At 38.3% G+C, this 20,175-nt stretch overlaps 1 protein-coding gene across 2 annotated transcripts in view; it reads left to right on the forward strand.

Moving 5' to 3' along the window:
- The window catches only part of ergic1.L (endoplasmic reticulum-golgi intermediate compartment 1 L homeolog), a 70,687-nt gene that overhangs the window by 39,443 nt on the left and 11,069 nt on the right, over nucleotides 1–20,175 (forward strand). For both annotated transcript variants that reach the window (XM_018252168.2, XM_018252169.2), the window contains exons 4-9: nucleotides 8,284–8,378; nucleotides 9,795–9,919; nucleotides 12,821–12,925; nucleotides 14,350–14,410; nucleotides 15,441–15,541; nucleotides 17,140–17,262. In XM_018252168.2, the coding sequence (XP_018107657.1) occupies nucleotides 8,284–8,378; nucleotides 9,795–9,919; nucleotides 12,821–12,925; nucleotides 14,350–14,410; nucleotides 15,441–15,541; nucleotides 17,140–17,262 (610 nt within the window). The remainder of the gene's footprint in view (nucleotides 1–8,283; nucleotides 8,379–9,794; nucleotides 9,920–12,820; nucleotides 12,926–14,349; nucleotides 14,411–15,440; nucleotides 15,542–17,139; nucleotides 17,263–20,175) is intronic.

Raw genomic sequence — 20,175 nt, forward strand, 5'->3', positions numbered from 1 at the left:
TTCATTGACTGGTGTAATGAAGAGGAAAAAAAATGCAAATATTTAGGGTCAGGAAATTAATATGTCCTGAAAGCATTTAGAAATTATGTTTATTTAGCCTTTTAGCAGCAATCCTTAAATATCTGTTTGAAAAATATCTCATTTTGGGGCCAGTTCATCAATATTTGTGATCTAGGGTTCCATTGAACTCAACTGGGTGGGGCTTTGTTTAGACAAATGATAAAATAAAGACAAAAGTTTATTTGACACGATCTCTGTGGATTCTGAATTCACAAAGAGTCAGAACCCTGCACAAAGGAATCACAGATTTTTATGGACTTGGGAACGTATGGCATGAGAATGTATCGTTGTAAAAGGCAGTTACCAGTGGGAGAGCATTGAGATATTGCTCCACAGCACAGAAAAACAAAGAACTGCCCTTGCAACTAAGAAGGTGGCTCTGCCTCAGGGCCAGGGTACTAGTGACCAAGGCTCGCTTGAGAACAGAAGTCAGGGGGACCCTTGAGGGAATCTGCATACAGAGAATTTTTATTCTCTCTCATGTGGCATTGGGCAAAGACCTGTGACACACCAGGCTTAGCTTCACTATGGTATTTATGCTGGTAAAGAAATGCCTGTCACCTCATGGACTGCCCACCGCTGAAGTGTATGAGACGCTCTTTTCTCACTAGTAGTCACAGGGTGATTTTGGTCCCAAAAATTTTACATTTGAGTATTTTGGGGCTCAAATCTAGCAGGCACTTCTGGTGACAAGCGGTTGCCATTTATGTCTATGTTGGGCATACCAAGAGTATACAGGTTTCTCTCTTTGGGGCAAATTTACCTCCCTCTGAAATTGCACCAGCGAAGGCTACGCACACTTCGCCACACTTCGCCAGGCAAAAATTCACCAGGACAACGCAAATTTGCTAAAATGCGAAGGGTCAGTGGCGTAACTAGATATTACTGGGCCCCACAGCAAATTATTTTTCAGGCCCCCAAAATGTTTAGAGGTTGACTTGTTTCTCCAATATTTATTGAAATTGTATATGAATTAGGGCCTCGTGGGGCCCCTATACCTCCTGGGCCCCCCTGCAGCCGCAGGGTCTGCTTCCTCTATAGTTACGCCCCTGCGAAGGGTCCAGGGCGCTGAACGATGGCAAAGTTTCTCTAGCGTTAATTCTGCAAGCAAAGTGAAGTTGCGCTAGCGTTGGCTAATTTGCATACGGCGGGAAGTTAAATTTCAATGGACGTATATGTTGCAGCAAATAGATTACACTACACAAGCCCAGGGAACCTTAATAAAAGAAAATTGAGTTGTTATATTGCCCTACACATGTGCCCAGTGTATAGTTTATGTTCCATATGTTAGGAAATGTGGGGGGAAGCCGGGTACCCTTTGCCTGGTCTGACGTGGAGAAGGTAAGTCTGGCGCAAGACGTAACATTCATTAAAATCCGCATCTTAGTGAATTTGCGAAGTTATGTCCATTCGCCAGAGGAAAAATTCACCTGGCGTTAGAGTGCGAAGTAGCGCTAGAGTCTATCTCCTTCACTAGCAAAGTTATGGCCGTTAGTAAATCGGTCCCTGAATGACGTCACGCTGGCGAATTTTCACCAGCGTAAGTCACTTCACCCTTTAGTAAATTTGCCCCTAAGCCTGATGTCATGCATTTTACATAAAATTTTATATAGGAATATATATTGAATATCTTGAAATAAAGCATTCTACTTTATCGAGAATGCTTAAGTACTAGCATAATATTGTGATTTTTCTGCAGGTCTGGAGAAGTTGTACCCTAGTTCTATGATTACTTAGCTGACTGTCTGTGAGTGCTTTTTGTTTGGTTGCCTAAACAACCTTCTTCCGAAACATGTTCAACTTACTAGTATGTCTATAAAGATTTTCTTTCATTTCAGGTTGTGATATACAGTATCTAGTCTAAAGCAACTGGACTTTGAGTTGTCTCAGAAAAAAAAACTAGGCAAAACAGCACTAGGTGAAGGCACATCAGGAATGGAAAAAAATAAATCTATAAATTATCTTGTCATGCTGCCTGGGAATGTCTTTGGCATAAAGGCTATAGATTTGCCAGGCAAATATCAGGCCCTCAGAAACTTTGTCCAGTCCACTGTTTGTGTAAATAATCATCCCTAATTGTGAATATCTGAATTTAACTCTGCTCCCATAGCCAACGTGGCATCTTTTCAATAACCTTCTCTCTGCATCAGTGTTTTATGTGTGACAAGTCTGTTTTAATTCAGTTGCTTGCCTTTCTTAATGATTAAACACACTTCCAAGAATGACCCCATGGATGTAGTGATAAAAGGGCCAGAATTAAACAACAAATATATGAATTCCTGCATAGTATATCAGTCAGTTTTCTAGCCATTTATCGGTATGTTCATGTTATCCTGTCCCGTTGGATCAGCACTTTATTACGATTCCATCTTTGGCCCAGCACCTTGGATTTGCACATTTAGTGTAACTATTAAAAATTGTAAACTTGCACAGAATGGCAACATGGGGTCATGGTATGTCCATTAATCAATCACCTCTTCTTTTTAACATAAAAATAAATATATCATAATTATTTTAAAATGTTTAATTTATCCATAACCTTATTAAAAGGATGGTGGCCCCATGATTAAAAGTTTGGACTTCAATCTGAGTCTTCAGTAGGGTTGCCACCTTTTTTTAAAAAAAAAAATACTGGCCAGTGGTGGGGTTGGATAATAAAGGGGCGTGCCGTGATGCAAACGGGGGCGGAGCCGGTGGTCATCGCCGCAAAAAAAGGGGGCGGAACCACAGGGTAGTGCCGCAAAAGGGGCCGGGCCACATTGCAGAAGCCAAAGGAAATGTAAGTTTTTACTGGAGGGCCAGGGCTTTTGTAAAGGGTATTACAAATTACCGGCAGCTACATTGCTGGTAAATTTGTAATTCCGGCTAGGCCAGTAAAATACCGGCCGGGTGGCAACCCTAGTCTTCAGTGGGATCCCAAAATATCTGCAATTCACTCATTTGCTATGTGTTGCTCACTGAGAAAACCCCCAAGCTAGTGCAGTTTTCTGCTAGCAGGAGCACTGGCCCGGGGGATCTGGTAAATTATTCTCTGAGGACTGCCTAACATTTAGCATCCCCCATGACTTTAACTTACCTTCTCCTTTAAACAATAGTTTCCAAGGTCAAAATGGATGAAAAGAAATATAGGGCGATATGCCTCCACCCAGTAATATTACTGTTCTGTATGCTATGTGCTTGGTTTGTGTTTACAGTACAATTTGCTTCCTTATGAAACAGAAATAACAATGAGCACACGTTGTCCTGTAGGAAACCAAACATAGAACAGGTTCATTTAATAGTTATCCCTGAGTTGTCTAACTTCTACCAGATGCCTGCCACGTAACTTTTCAAAATTATATATTAATTAATTGTATATTTAACTAGTGGTACATAGCTATTAAGTAATTGGCTCCTTTTAGTGACGTCTCTAACTTCATAATAATGCTATTTGGGGACTTGCCAACCAATCAGCCTTCTGCACACCTAGCAAATGCCACTTGCTGTGATGAAAGTCTCACCCAGTCTTTTGGATTGTCAGCATTATGTTGTCTGTGTGTACTTTCTGTGGAGTAAATGTGCTTTTTGGGGATATTAAGAAAATAATTACAATTTTGAACATATGGGTTGAGAAGCTGGTTTATTTAATTTGGATCTTAAAAAAAAAAGTTAAGAAACACTGGGTTTAATATACTAGTGTTCTAGCATTTCATCTGCATGACCGACGGCTATAAGTAAATTGAAATAGTTGAGTGCTGTAGTTTTGATACCCCCACGCTCTGTTTCTGAAACCTTACTGACATCCAGGCAGTTACGCTTCTCTATATGCAGGAACTGTAGGTGTAATGTCAAGATTCCCCCATTATGTTCAGCTTTCATGTTTTCCCTTTTTTCTGATATGTGATAAACTTAAGATGTTTAGCTTAATTTTTCGCCAGAAATGGATTTGCAGCGAATTTCCACATTTTGCCATCTGTGAATTTTTTTGCACAACTGCGGCAAAAATTTGCAGTGGCAAAAATGTTGCAGAGAGTAAAAAAGTCGCCATAACAAAAAACTCCTATTGGCTTTAATGCATTTGCACAAAAAAGGCACAAAAACGTTGCCATAAGAATACGCCCATTGACTTTAATTTAAAAAGTCACCATAACATAAAACGCCAATTGACTTCAAATTTGAAAAGGGACATCTCCCATTGTCTTATACATGACCTCGATAGGTTTGAGATGGAGTATTTTAGGATTTGGACTTTTACCAGCTTCGGGTAGAATAAATCTTGAAAAATGTTTGCTTTTTCACTGCAAGCAGTTTCACATTTATTTTTTATGGCCTTTTCCTATGTTGGGAAGTGACCATTACAGCACAATATGGACCAACACTACACACAGGAACAATGTGGGGGGGAAGCCGGGTACCCTAATTGGCAACCAACAGATTTGCTAGAGCATGATTTATAGAAGGTGAGAGTTAGCGCCTGTATGACTATGTGACACGGCATTGGAAAACACTTACATTCTGACACCAAAAAAGTTGTTCTGCTACCAATTAATTAGTCACAGCATATTCAGATACTATTGTTCTCATGGATTCAGGTTAAAAGGGTTATACCTGGATGATGAAAGTGCACTGCTTCCTTAAAACACAATTTATTGCAATTTTGAGGAAAACAAAAGTACTCGGCCTGGAAAACTGTCATCCATTATACCACATCATAATCTTTTGGACTTCGGAGGTGAATGGACTTAATTTTTTATGGGCAATTATGAGCCTCGTTTGTGAGTAGGCTTCAGAATAGGCACAAGTGCTTGTACCAATATTTTGTTATTGAGCTAAGCATCAGCTTTGTATCAAACCTTATTTATCAGGTCAGGCTATAAGGGCAAAAACGCAAATTTTTCGTGGAACAAAAAATTTGTTTTTCCCGAGATTTATTATACCCCAATGCTGCAAAAAGCCAGAATTGGAAAAACCAGCATCTCGGACCTGTCGAGGTCCTGTATAAGTCAATGTGAGAGGCACCTATCTCAATTTGAAGTCATCATGGTCTGCGCTGGGTTTAACCTGAAATCCGTCTTTTTCGGGAGTTTTGGCCAAAAATTGGAGCGATTCGGATTTTCATTGATTTTTATAGAGTTTTTCAGCGATCTAATTAGATCAGAACCCTTTGTACATTCAGGCATGCACCTTTTATTTGTACCTGTGAAACCATGTGCATTTGAAGAGGGTGTAAATGAAAGCCAACATGATGCCCAAAATGGGGCGAACTTCAGCTGCATTTACTAAAGGGCACAAGGTTTCCTCTATCACAGCTTGTCCATAGCAGCAAAGCAAAAATTCAGTGGTGACTTTTCTCCTTCTATTATCAGTTTGTCTTGGTTAGCAAATTAACCTACTGTCTCTATGTGATACGGAGAATACTGTTGAATATTGTTACAAACGATAATGCTTGCAATAATAAAGATATTATGACATCTCACTTTGGGAAAAAGTCACCAGGCAGTTCTCTGGGAATGATGTTTAAGGAGGCGACAGGAGGGGTAGTAGATTCCTAGTTTGCATCAGTAAATAAGTAAGCAGTGATAGCAACATTGGCAAATTGACAATGCTAACAAATACATTGGCAAGGCTCCAGCAGACAACAACTCCAGTTATTAGAGGGACTGCCAAAATATCTGCATCATATCTGGTATTTCATAACAACAGGCCCATTTTGAGATGAACAAATGAAATGAAAATACCGCACCATATTCAATCCCTGTGTATGTCCCTTTATTTCTAGGTTCAAAGAACATGCTGTGGCACTTCCATTTGCAAAGAAGGTGTTTATTAAAGGTCAAAGACCAAACAACAATTGAGGCCTTCTCTTGTAAAAGGTTTAGAAAAGGCCAGAATCTTCACCTGTTCTTTGAATTTTAATAAACACCTTCTTCACCTTTTGCAAATGGAAGTGCTGCAGCGTGTCCTTTAATTGATGACTTCCTACCCCTGGCAAGGGTCTAACCTCCTGGAGAACCCATCCAAAAAGGATAATTTAAGGTGGTTAAATTAAAGAATTAAAGTCATTAAAGAATTGTCCTTTTCGTCTAGGTTTTCTGGGAGTCATCAGTTTTACAACATGGAGGTTTATGTATGAGCTGCCTATATAAGGCCAATGTAGTGTGGATTAGCACACCCACCTTGTGGATAAGTGAAGATATGCCTGGTGCACGTGGGTGGAGGCTCGGCAACCCCCCAAAGCAGTAATGTAGAAAGAACCTCACGGCACACAGGTCTGCATGAAATTTTCAGTGATTTATTGAAGCGGAGTGCACTCCTCTTCAATAAATCACTGAAAATTTCATGCAGACCTGTGTGCCGTGAGGTTCTTTCTACATTACTGCCTATATAAGGGCCAGAATTAAAAGGTCTATTTTGAACATTTAATGCCAGTGGCAATTCCATTAAAGTGTGTGCCACACGGGCATATGCCTTTTTTGTGCTTGGCTTGGTATAACACTACAGATGTTCTTTTTTGGCAATACAGATTTATTTCCACCCTCTCTTTTTCTTAAAATAGACTTATAGTTTTCTCTTTTGTAATCCATTCCATTGAGACTTCCTCTCCCTGACCCAGTTTCTGTACATCAAATGAGTAATAGGTGGCGTATACCTCTCAAATCCGACCTAAGTATTACTTTGCAAATAGGCACTCATGTTTGCTACATTCCCGAGTGTTGCATAATAGCTTTTATTAACATATTAAGTAATTAATTCATTCAGTTCTATTCATGATTCCTTGGCAAGAAACGTTTTTAGAGTAGTTTTCCATTGCAACTTTGGAGGTTAAAAAAAGGATATTGCAGCTATTATAGTGTACAAACATTGTTTTGTTATCTTTTAGATATTGAGAAAATATACAGAGAACAGTAACTATTTTACTGTAGCCTTGTGATAAATTGGCCATTTTCAAATAGGCACAGCCAGCTCTTGCTCTTGTTCTTGTACTAGCAGTTTTTGTAGATGAAAATAGACACACACATCTGTAAGGCTCAATGTTCACTCAATTCCCAGTTATGCAGAGGAAGAATATTAATATTCCTCTGAACCTGTATTTAGTTGGCTTTCCCATTCCTGCGTGAATCAAAAATGGTTATTTCACCAGCTGTGGGGTCAAAACACAGCAGGGTTCCAGTTGTTTTAATTTTCTAATTTCCTTAAGAGGCCTTCAACCTGTGACATAAACAGAAGTTACTGTTACTTCAAAACTTAGTCCTCTGTACTGTACCTCCCGGGCACCTCTGTAGTTGCAGGGTCTTTTTTTCCAGTATAAAACAAGTACAAGTACGGGACCTGTTATCCAGAATGCTCGGGGCCTGGGGTTTTCTAGATAATGGGTCCTTCCATTATTTTGATCTTCCTACCTTAAGTCTACTAGAAAATCATTTAAACATTAAGTAATTAAATGCAGTAGGCTAGTTTTTCCTCCAATCAGGATTAATTATATCTTCGTTTAGATCAAGTACAAGATACTGTTTTATTATTACAGAGAAAAGGGAATTTTTAAAAAATGTGGATAAAATGGAGTGTACGGGAGAAGGCCTTCCCATATTTCGGAGCTTTCTGAATAATGGTGTTCCAGATAATGGACCCTATAACCTGTATAGTCTCTTGGCTTCTTTAGCAAGAAATAAGAGTATTATCAACCCGTTACAGCTATAAATTCATATTATGTCTCCAACAATATAGCAAGCCAAAGCATGAGAGAAAAGACTGGTTAATGGCAGGGAAACGGAAAAGCTAAATAATTGTATTTATTTTATTTTTTTTGCTTAACCTGACTTAGCATTCCTCTTTCTGCTTCTGTGCCCTCATTGTGTTATACTACGATAACACAGTGCTGAATTATGACCCACACGAGACCCTAAAGCTGATTAAAGCGCATAATCCGTATCATGCTACCGTGTGCTGCATCTGAAGGGCACAGTGTGGGGATATCACACACAAACTAATCCTTCTTTAATCATGCTGAAGTCCATTGTTCAGATTAACCAAAATTCTTCTCAGTGCAATCTACTTGTTGGCATTCCCACCCTTGGTTTTTATTCTCATAATTATAGGAGACTTTATAGGAGACTCCTAGACATGGCATTCAGTGATTGACAGATGCTATAACATTTTATTCTTTTTCACAACAGCAAATTAAGTGTTTGCTTCTTTTTAATCCTCTGTTCTTGCTGATCTTTGGTATATTGTTTTCCATTCCAGTGTTAACGAGCTCTATGTTGATGACCCCGATAAGGATAGTGGCGGGAAAATAGAAGTGACTCTTAATGTCACGTTACCCAACCTCCCTTGTGAAGGTAAGTTGACTTCAGCTAACACAACACATGCCATTGTTTTGGAAAAGTTATTTGAGGCCTATGTGGCAATTTTGTTATCCGCAAGACAATTAAATCTTTGTTGAATCCAAAGAGCTCTAGTGTTTGCCAACTGGCTGCTGAAACTGTCAGTTGACAACAGCTGGGGGCCATAGGCCTGACATCCCAGCTAATGTCGAAAGAATGTATGCGGCAAATGTTGGCCTGAAGATTTCCCTCAATCGCATTGCTGTTACTTCTGCGTTCCAATGAACAACTTCTCAGTGGAAGGAGGCTGGTTATCATGAGTGTAAAATTGATCTCCTTTTGTATCTATTTATGGTACTGAAGAAAGTTATTGTATGCTACAAAGTCCGGGTGTGCGCTTGCTTGTTAGCTGACTAGTATTTGTTTACAACCAAAAGTCTAGTCAATATCTAAACGCAGATTTAATCAAATAAGTTGACATGAAATGCATCATACTGCATAAACCCTGCATTTCTATGACCTAGAAATACCACTCTTGGTAAACGCATCAATGGGATTTTCAAACCTGCCTGATTTTTAGCCACCGGGGAGGTAAACAAAAACACTGCATTAAAACTTCTTTCTTTTTCCTTTGGATTAATTTAATTTAAATATTTAGTGTTAAATGTATATTAAATTTTTTTTTAAATTATTTTGCTCTATATGACTAAGCTTCTATGATGAGTTGAGGTTGACTTTTTTGCCTTTCCTTACCTAATCAGCAATGTCTTGCTAGCAGACTGGCCACAAACTCCATTTTCACCTCCATAAAGGCCCCCTAATAAGTTTATTAGACTAATGGCACTTGTAGGTTTTCTGCTCCAATCACATTTCAATACAACCCCGTGTCTCCTGTCATATACATTACTATAACTCAACTATCACCAGGTGGATTTCTTCCTGAAAATGCTCAAATGTGCCTGCATTCATATATGTGAAAGGAGTCACTAGGGAGTATTGGATGTTTCTCACCCAGCTGAAATTCACTGACACGTGTCCCATAAGCCTTACGTAAGACTGATGTATCTTAGCAGTCTAAGGAATGGTGAGGATTTTTTGGCGACATGACCAGCTACACAGCCATAAATGATACAAGTTTCTGGGTTATCTCATAACCTGTACAGAGAGATGCTACCAATGTGTGCCAGAGAAAGCGAGAGTGGTGTCCAGCAAGGTACCCAAAAAATGTTTTCAAAATCCTCTTTAACACCTGCTACCTACGAGTTGATAATTGTTGAAGCCATTGATGGTACCAGTTCTCATCAGGCTCAAGTCTGATAAGTGTCACATTGTAAATACTAAGAAAATATGTTGGCCATTTTTGTTGGTTTGTACTGAGAGCTTCTCCTGTGTGCAACATGATTAATCCTGTTCTGCTTTCTTTTTCCTCAGTGGTGGGACTGGACATTCAAGATGAAATGGGAAGACATGAAGTTGGTCACATTGACAATTCTATGAAGATCCCTCTAAATAATGCACATGGCTGCAGATTTGAAGGGTTTTTTAGTATTAATAAGGTAATATGAATTCCACTTATGTCGGTATACATGACAATTGCTCAGCTGCAGGGCTGTATAAAGGCTTAATGCCAGTTAATTTTGTGTGTACCATAATTCAGCATCTTGCAGCCTATTAGAGGTGGTTGATATAGGATAGGTATAATCACTCGCACATGAGTATACATTGGATATCTTGGGTGTATGCTATGAACATTCTTATGAAGAGATATCTTTATCCACCTCTGTGCACGTGCACTTTTAGCATTTTTCTCTCCAGGGTGACTGCTTTCACGTTACATAAGCTGAGCCCTAATGTACAGAAACGTGCTTTAGCTGATAAAACAGAATGCCTGAAATTGTAGCCATACCATGCAGTATATTTTTTCAGGGCATACATTTTGATAAGCTTTAATTATAAAAATTGGGTCAGGGCTATGGCATAACAGGGGTGTGGGGCAAGGTTTGTACCTTAGCAGTTATCCCATGCGTCAGTGAAACCATAACAGTCTGGCTGGGTGATATCATAGTCTAAGGAGCAGATTTTTTTGGCTGCTGATCTCTCTGTGTATAGCATGAATGACATTCTCTCATATAGTAATGCTATAAATATGCACCAGTGGCAATTAAATCATACGTTAACTGTGACTTGTTTTCTATCTTTGTGTTCTTTAATAAACTCTGATCTGAATGCTTTTTCTTTCTTTTTCTTGCTGTATGTAGATAAAGCCCGGTTAGGCTTCGTAAGGCCCCTTTGCAGGCTTTGAATGACAGTTCATGTGCTTTATTTGTGATCTATGGTAGCCATCTTTGGACCAAACTCCTTTAGCTGGAGAGTTGAGTTTTCAAGACCCTCAAGTGTTAAAGGAGAACTACCCTTAAAATGAATATAACTAGAAATGCTGTATTTTTAGAAACTGAGCTTACTGCAACGGCTTAAAGGTTCAGCATCTCTGTAAGAGTAATGATTCAGGCCTACAAATCTGTGCACAGCTCCTCACTAATCTTGGGTTCTGCTAGGAGTGTCGATGACCTTGCACATGCTCAGTGTGCTTTGAGAAGCTGCTGAGAAGTTTAGCTTAGGGGTTGTCGCAAGTCATGAAGCAGAAAACAAATGTAATCTGTCATAGAAGCTGATGCTACAGGGCTGATTATTACAGTCTGATTACACTGCTTTCTGAGCTGCCATGCAATGGTAATCTGAATTAATAACTAATCAACCATTTATCATTGCTTTTATATTTAAAATATACAGTAAATTGTGAATTAGCCCCTAAGCTTAGGCAAATGACAGCAGCACAGAGCATGTGCAGTGAATCGGCAGAAAAGAAGATGTTGAGCTACTAGGGGCATCTACAGAGGCATATATCTTGACTGATCAAGGGCTGTGGTTGCCATGGCTGGTACAGAAGCCCAAAACATAATGTACAACATTTCTAGCCTACTTCTTTGTTAAGCCTTAGTTCTCCTTTAAAGTAGAGGGATGTCAGTTTTTTGTCTCCTGTAGGGGAAGTCTTTTGGCCCTCTAACTACTGTTGAATGACAGCTCTCCGCTTTTGTGGGCTGCTGGGAATTGGAAGGCCACACCTTGCGTTTGAATGCACCGTAGTTAGGGAAAACGGTATTTACCTCTCACTGCTTTATTATTTCAACACCTCTAGTACTACTGGCAGAATGGGTAGTATTTCATCCCTTCTTTATTACAATAGAGTACTATCAGTGGGTATTTTGTTTTTTAGATTATACATCATACCACCCTATACTTTATATACATGTAATATGATTGCAGGCACATTTTATTCATAGCATAGCAGTGTGCAAGCACCGGTTTCCATAGGAACCAAAATACCAAGGTCAAAATCTGCCTTTTGTACTGAAAAACCTTCATTAATATAAACTTGTGAATGAACACTGTTGTGGCGCTTTTCACCAGCTAAAAATTAACAGTTTGTTACCCTTCTAACACTGTAGAGCAGCAGCTGAACTGTACACTATGGGGCAGATTTATTATGTGGTACACAGGATAAGTAGCCACACATCACCAGGCTCTGCAGTTTAAAAAACCGGAGTAATCATTTTTACACTTATTTTCTTAGAGTTACTTCTGTTGGAAGCAATCTAAAATAATGGCGGCAAATCTGGCATTCACATGGTGTAAAATAAAACACACTTTGATAAACTCGCCATTTATCTTACACAGATTTTTACACTTTTTTGGCGAATTTTGTTTTACACACCATAATAAATATGCCCCTTAATAACTGCGATGGATGAGAAGGAATACAGGTGTTCTAACATATTGTGTCCTGCACATACCACTGCCTCACGTCTTCCTCTTTCTTCACGTGGCTGCGCGTGCGCAGTAGAATGAAAAGCCGAACTTTAATTAAAAAGTTGCCAATTTCATTCAACTGCTCATGCGTTTGCCCCGGGAAATTTGGAGAAAGAAGAAGCCGGAAGAGGATCGCTCAGTGGTGCTCACTGGAATAACCCTGGGCCAGTGCAGTTTTCTGCTGATAGGAGCACAGGCCCGGGGTTTCAGGTAAGGGCAATATAATCACTTGGGGTGCCTAACATTTGGCACCCCCAAGTGCAAGATGACTTTCCTTCTCCTTTAAGTGCATTATGGGAGGGATTCAATAACCCTTTGGAGTCAGTCAACCCATTTTTTAATTTCAACAGTTTGTCTTGCTTAATTTCACCCAGAACCTATCCATGCAAAAGAATAGCCCAGTTCTTTTCCTTCCACCTATAACTAACTGAAGTAAATTTGTTCTATGTTGTAAACACACTGATGTAAAAATCTATTTGATGAAGAAGTTTCCCTTTGCTAAATAGATTTTTTTTTTTTGCAATGCCTTATGTATTTTCCTGCTGCAAGTTGTTTGGATTGACTGCTGTGACTTTATTTTATGTAAACAGGTTCCAGGAAACTTCCACGTATCTACACACAGCGCCATGGCCCAGCCAGCAAACCCTGACATGAGACATATTATTCACAAGCTGAGCTTTGGTAAAACATTGCAGGTGGGTGTCCACAGCCCTTTCCATAAGAATGTTCTCCCACTGATAAACTAACCGATGTGCACAGGGGAGCACGGATAAAAAAAAAAGAAAACAATATAAAATAGATTTATTAAACGTTCACTAATAATCTAAAGTGCATTTTATTTGGTCCTACTGACTATTCCTTGTTTGATGCCTTTAGATAATCAGTGCATCCGTGTTCTCTTTGGAAAGTGTCTTCTAGTTACATATAATATCTTTATTTAGTATCTTATTGACTGAAAAAAAGGATGAATAGAAGTTCAAGGCACATGTTTGTACCTATGGTTTTATTCAATTATTACCACACCTTGCTTCTGTTTATTGGGCCACCACATGTTATATAACTATTTAAGCTCTCCAGAACCACTCCCTGCAACATTCCTTGTAAAGAAACTGGCAGAGAACACAGTATTAATGAGTGGTAAAGGGCAGGGTGTAACAAGGTCATTTTTCGGGTGCCCTAATGTTATTATGTAAATCACAGGCATCAGTCAGAAATACAAACCTCTTATGTGCTAGGGTGTGTCAGTCAGCTTTACGTAGCTGTTAAGTGATTAGTGGGAGCAAGACATTAGTATGGCAGTATATTGCTGCATGTAGCTATTCCCCTATGGTAATAAAAATACTACTATGAAAGCTAACTTAACATAGAATATTCATAGCCTCTGCTGAAAGAATCAAGGAACGGTTCCACTTCTCAGTTTTATGCCTCACATATGTCGCATTTATTTTATCTTGCTTCTAATAAAGGGCCAGATTTTTGCAGCTGATGAGGGTCTTCCTTCATTTCCAAATCATATTCAGGTTCAAATTTCAGCTGCAAATACATGCATTAGCTTAGCTCTCAAGTAGGGATGCACCGAATCCACTTTTTTGGTTTCGGCCGAACCCCCGAATCCTTAGTGAAAGATTCGGCCGAATACCGAACCGAATCCAAACCCTAATTTGCATATGCAAATTAGGGGTGGGAAGGGGAAAACATTTTTTACTTACTTGTTTTCTGACAAAAAGTCACGCAAATGCCCTCCCCGCCCCTAATTTGCTTATGCAAATTAGGATTTGGTTCGGCTGGGTAGAAGGATTCGGCCGAATCCTGCTGAATAAGGCTGAATCCCGAACCGAATCCTGGATTCGGTGCATCCCTACTCTCAAGGCTAACTAGCAACTGCAACAACTTTTAAAGGAGTCGTCTAGAATTGTCAGTTCCTTTGATTTCTAGCGAGCTAAAAGTTTTGCAGATCATCTGATTGAGAATGAAATAAAATTACATGAACTCCTTTAGTACGGTGAATACAAAGATTGTCTAGTAATTTTCATAATGTATTCAATGGTTTTGGGGGCTTTTTGACTATGTATTCTGGCGTATACCCATACGTTATGCTTCTGTTTACATCTGATTACAGGTTGAAAACATTCATGGTGCTTTCAATGCCTTAGGAGGAGCAGATAAACTGGCCTCAAAAGGTATGTATAGGGGACGGTATGGAACCGGAAACCCATTATCCAGAAAGCTTCGAATTACGGAAATGTCGTCTTCTATAGACTTAATTTTATCCAAATAATCAAAAAAAATGTAAAAAAATTCTCTGTAATAATAAAACAGCTCATTGTACTTGATCCAAACTAAGATAGAATTAATCCTTATTGGAAGCAAAGGCAGCCTATTGGGTTTATTTAAAGTTTACATGATTTTCTAGTAGACTTAAGGTACCAAGATCCAAATTACGTAGACTTAAGGTACCAAGATCCAAATTACAGAAAGACCCATTATCCAGAAAACCCCAGGTCCCGAGCAGTCTGGATAACAGATCCCATACCTGTAGTTACAACAGATTGCTTACAGGATCTGCACTTGGATGCCAGTGTTTTGGTTGGGGTTTCAGGCCTCTGTTACAGATGCACACTTTACCCTCTCCTACATACCCAAAATTGAGGAAAATCCCACCTTCATAGTAGTTAAGGTAAAAAAAAGACTCAAAAATACCTTGCCTACTTGTAGATCACTCAAAATTATTTCTGGCTCCAAAAGGATAATTGGACAACTCCCTTTGTTAAGTTATTACTATCAGTACTTGTACTATCATGTCCTTGTTAATAGCAAACAATCCTGTAGGTTTCTTTGTTTCTATATTTATACTTAAATGTTCTTAGTAACTGCAAAGAATGGTGCTCAACATTAGAGAACTACACATTGTCTTGCAAATTAGGCCTTGGGTATTAGATTCTTTATAGCAAACACACACCTCTTTAAACACTTAACACATTTTATTCCCCAAGCTAGGTGCTGGGGCTATTACTATTTTAATATATGCTGACACTTAGATGTGGAGTTCATCACTATATGTTGTATAGAGCACTGACTTTTGTGAAGTACAACCCCCAGAATCCCTTCATTAATTTGCCCAAAGTTGTTCTGTGCCTCAAAGAGAGATCCCTGTTGACCTCTAAGTACAGCGATACTTTTGCTTTACTGACATTCATCCCCTGTTTGCAGCTCTGGAATCCCATGATTATGTCCTAAAGATTGTGCCGACTGTCTATGAAGACATGAATGGGATGCAGCAATTTTCATACCAATATACAGTGGCTAATAAGGTACGTTTATCAAAAGAGCAGCGAAAATGAGCATTGCCTCATAGTGAAATGTAAGGCTAATAACAGGAAAAGGGTGATCTGGAAAAATGAGGTAAGTTTTTATAATTACCCAAATGATGCCAGCGGGCAGAAAAAAAAACACACACTGACTTATTAAAGAAAATATAGAATTCCAGCTGCATTACATAATGAGTAATGTAACGATCAGATAACCAAAGAAGGACTGGAATGTAAGCTCGTCACCATGAGGCAATGATGTTTTCAGTTCTTTCTGTTCTTCTTTTTATTATGATGGTCCTACTTATTTTGTTTTATGTGCGTAAAATAGTCTGGCCATGTTTTGCAAACAAGTTTTTCAATCAGACAACCGGCATGCAGGATTAAAGGGGTGGCTAATTATTTTAAACTGGACTTCATTTTTATTGTTTTTAAATTATTTTCCTTCTTCGTCTTTCTAGTGGGGGTCACTGACCCCATCTAAAAACAAATGCTCTGTAAGGCTACACATTTATTATTACATTTATTATTAGTATTATTACTCATCCTTCTATTAAGGCCCTCTCCTATTCATATTTATGTCTCTTGTTCAAATCAATGCATGGTTGCTAGGGTACTTCAGACCCTAGCAACCAGATTCTGAAATAACAATCTGGAGAGCTGTTGAATAAAAAGCTAAATAACTCAAAAACCACAATTTAAACCAATTGCAATTTGTCTCAGAATATCACACTCTACATCATACTAAACACTATCTTCTGCACAAAAACCAGGTTTGGGATTGTTTATTGCCTCAGGGAACGTATAACTCACATGAGGCTGACCTCCCTGGCCCTTTATTGAACTGTCACTGTAAAATATTACTTTAGAAAATCCTGGCAATGTAGAGGCTCTAAATCAGGCCAAAACCATGAACTTGTCCTATGGAAGATTACCAAGGGACATCAAGGGTACAAGCAGGGTTGTAATCAAAATAAAATCAAAACATCTTTAGTTCTCTTAGGGAAATAGTATCTAAACATGGCTTCCAGGACCAATAACGCAGAAAAGTTGTTTATTTGAATTGATTAGTCCATTATTTTTAATACTACACACACAATTTGCTCCAGTCTTGTAAATATCTCCTGAGGCAAAGTGCTAGATATCGTCTCATATTATGGTCTGAGGATCACAAAGAAAAGCATATATTGAGTAGTTTTCCATTGATTCATACCACCGGCTCACATTTTCCGGTACAAATCCGTTTGAAGGCCTGTAGATAAACGTCTGAAATGGAACACAGTATGTCGCCCTTCGTTTTTTTTATAAGTTGCCCTGTTGTGCCTTTGGTTTATTGCTTTCGGTGGTACTTTCCATAATACATTATGACTTTGGCAAGAACCTCTACAGAGGCAACATAAATGTATTTTCGTAACCAGAATGTGAAAATGATGTGACTTTTTGATGTTGCAGGCATGTTGCCTTCTCTAGTTTTTTTATTCACCTCTTATTCATTGTTTGCTTAATATATATTCCATTCTATTTGCTTTTCCTTCTTTTTTTAATTGCAACTCTTCTGTCTTCATCTGAGCATCTTCAAAAGGCTTCTGTTTACCTTCTAGGAATATGTTGCATACAGCCATACAGGACGCGTAGTACCCGCCATCTGGTTCCGGTATGACTTGAGTCCAATCACTGTCAAATACACAGAGAAGAGACAGCCAATGTACAGGTTTATAACCACAGTAAGTATGTAGTGTTGCCCTATTGAAGGAAACAAAATGCAAACCACTTAAGCTTTTACTATTGCTAAAGACTTCATTGGAGCACTGAAAACAACCCTATAATAAGTGTGGCTCCTTCTCAAAGGCAACCGAGGTGTTGAAACCCACCCATCCCCTGTTAGCAGCTGATTTGCAATCATATGAATGGCTATTTTGCTGCCTGTACTATCAAGCATAGAATCAAGAGTGTCAACTTTCCAGGTGACCCAGCCTGAGAGTGCCAGCATCTGCTATAGGGAGTTTTTATTATTCAAATAAATATATGAAATATGTTGCCAATGGTAGATACTGGCACAGGAGAGAGTGATGCATTATTTGTTGCAGCTAAACACAATATATGCACCATATATTATATATTAAATAGCATTGTGACCTTGCATAGAATTCACTTTGAAGCAAATATTCCAGTCAACTAAAGGCTAAAGGTCTAAATTAACTTTCATAGGACTTACAGTAATAGAAAGTATAGATGTTAAGCAAACAGTGGGGACAGGTGGCAGTTGTACATCTACACTGTTCTTGGGGCCTGTTATAAAAAACAGGTATGGGACCTATTATCCAGAATACTCTGGGCCTGGGGTTTACCAGATAAGGGGTCTTTCTGTTGTCTTGATTTGGAAGTCAACTAAAATAGCATATAAACATTAAATAACCCAATATGGGTGTTTTGCCTCCAATAAGGATTATTTATCTTAGTTGAAATCAAGTACAAGGTACTGTTTTATTACTACAGAGAAAAAGGATATCCGTTTTAAAAATCTGAATTATTTGATGAAAATGGAGTCTATGATGGTGGCTTTCCTGTAATCCCGAGCTTTCTGGATGACCGGTTTCTGGGTAACGGATCTTAAACCTGTATAGGCAGAACCAGATGAATGGTTGGAATGCCGCGACCGTGTTACAAATCAATGGCATCACCAAAGTATGCCAAACAGTGCTCAATACTTTAAGTTGACTAGGTACACATTAGAAAGGAAAGGGGAGCTTTGACTGTGCCACTCTCCTTTTTGGGGTTTACCTTTCTACTAGTGTGCTTCCTCCTCTTCCTTTCTTTATGACTCATCAACTGCAATCAATGTACAGTTTGTACAAGAAAGCATTGTGATGAATGACATTATATGGTTGAGCAGCTGATATTTTCTCAGTCTTCCTATATTTTATTTTAAGAGCATTAACAAACTATTTGTAACCATAAAGCCCCGTGGCTGGCTCAGTTATGTTATTTTAGGAATTAAATAATCGCGCAGTTGCGTCATGGAAATTGTGCTGTGGAAACAGCACTACTTCATGCGAGCTTATGGAAAATGGCAAAATAAATGAAGGTTTAAACTGGTTAATTTCTAAGAAAGACTTCATGGTAGCCAGCCAAAAAACAAACACAATTCACTTAATTATATAAATAACTTTTGGGTTTTCTAATTTTATTAAAGGGGCGGTACGCCTTTACGTTATCTTTTAGTATGTTATGGGATGTTTAATTCTAAGCAACGTTTCAATTGGCCTTCATTTTTTCTATATTTTTATAGTTTTTGAATTATTTCTTATTTACTTCTTCTGACTTTTTCCAGCTTTCAAATGGGGGTCACTGACCAGTTGAAAAGTTGCTAGCCATTCTATAACATTCTAAAAGTTAACTTAAAGGTGAACCATCCCTTTAATGATTGATGCTGATTGGTTGCAGTGGGTGACAGCCATAAACTTTGATACATCTAGTGTAATTGAAAGCCAATGTCTTATTGCTATAAGTCAATACTAATTGCCTTTCTGTCCCAGGGTAGGCAGTTTGACAGTTGCAGCCTTTGTTACTATGGAGTTAATAGTACTTTTTAAAAGAAACAATGCAAATATATATTTGTATTGTTTGTTTATGTGCATTGTAGAGTTAGGAATGTGTAGCTGTGCATTATGTCATGCAGCAAAACCATATATGCAACAATATATCATTTTATAATGCAATGAAATGAACCAAGTTTATGAAGCACTTCCACGTAAAACATAATTAGAGGCCAGTTACAGATTCAGCAAGCAGCTCCCACGTTCTTTTATCTGTTAATTTATCTGTGTGCTGTACAGTGCTGTACAGTGGAATATTCCTTTATATAACTATATGCTTTACATGTTCGTCTTAATGGCCAGAATTCACCCTTGTTTAACATGCAAATGTATTTTTTTTTTTTTTTACAAAAATACATATTTTTTACTATAGTTTATTTATTAGTTTGATATTAATCAAAACTTTTGGAGAGCTTGCTTAAGCAGCTATTGTTTAAAAAAAAAAGCCACTCCATTTTCCTGGCTGGAGCTGTCTCAGGTTTACAGATAAGGAAAAGGCAATGAAATATAAATAATTTTCATTTTAAAGCTTACCCTGCTTAATTCAAGAAATAAATCTATAGATTTTTTTTAATTAAAGCAGGCATAAATGGAGCAAGTTTTCAGATTGTTCACCAGAAATAAAGACTTTTTTTTTAATTGCTTTCCATTTTTTATTTTTCACCATTTTTCCAAAATTTTAGTTTCAAGTTGAATGTCCCTGTCTCTAGTGTTAAGTCTGGCAGCTCAGTAATTCAGGCGCAGATTCCGAACTATTACAATTTTGCAACATTTAGTTGATACATTTCTGAGCAGCATCTCTGGAGTATTAGCAACTATTGTATCAATTCTAACAGCTGCATTTAATAAAACTCAAGGATTCTGCTCAGCAGGGACAATGATAAAAAAATTATCAACTAAATGTATCAAGTTACAGAGTAAGCGACACCCCCCCCCCCCGAGCTGCTTCATGCACACACAAGAAGGTGAAAAACTTCTATATTAAAGGGGTTGTTCACCTTCAAACAACTAGTTGTTATCAGATAGATCACCAGAAATAAC

This window comes from Xenopus laevis, chromosome 3L (genome assembly GCF_017654675.1).
Source record: "Xenopus laevis strain J_2021 chromosome 3L, Xenopus_laevis_v10.1, whole genome shotgun sequence".
Taxonomy (NCBI): domain Eukaryota; kingdom Metazoa; phylum Chordata; class Amphibia; order Anura; family Pipidae; genus Xenopus; species Xenopus laevis.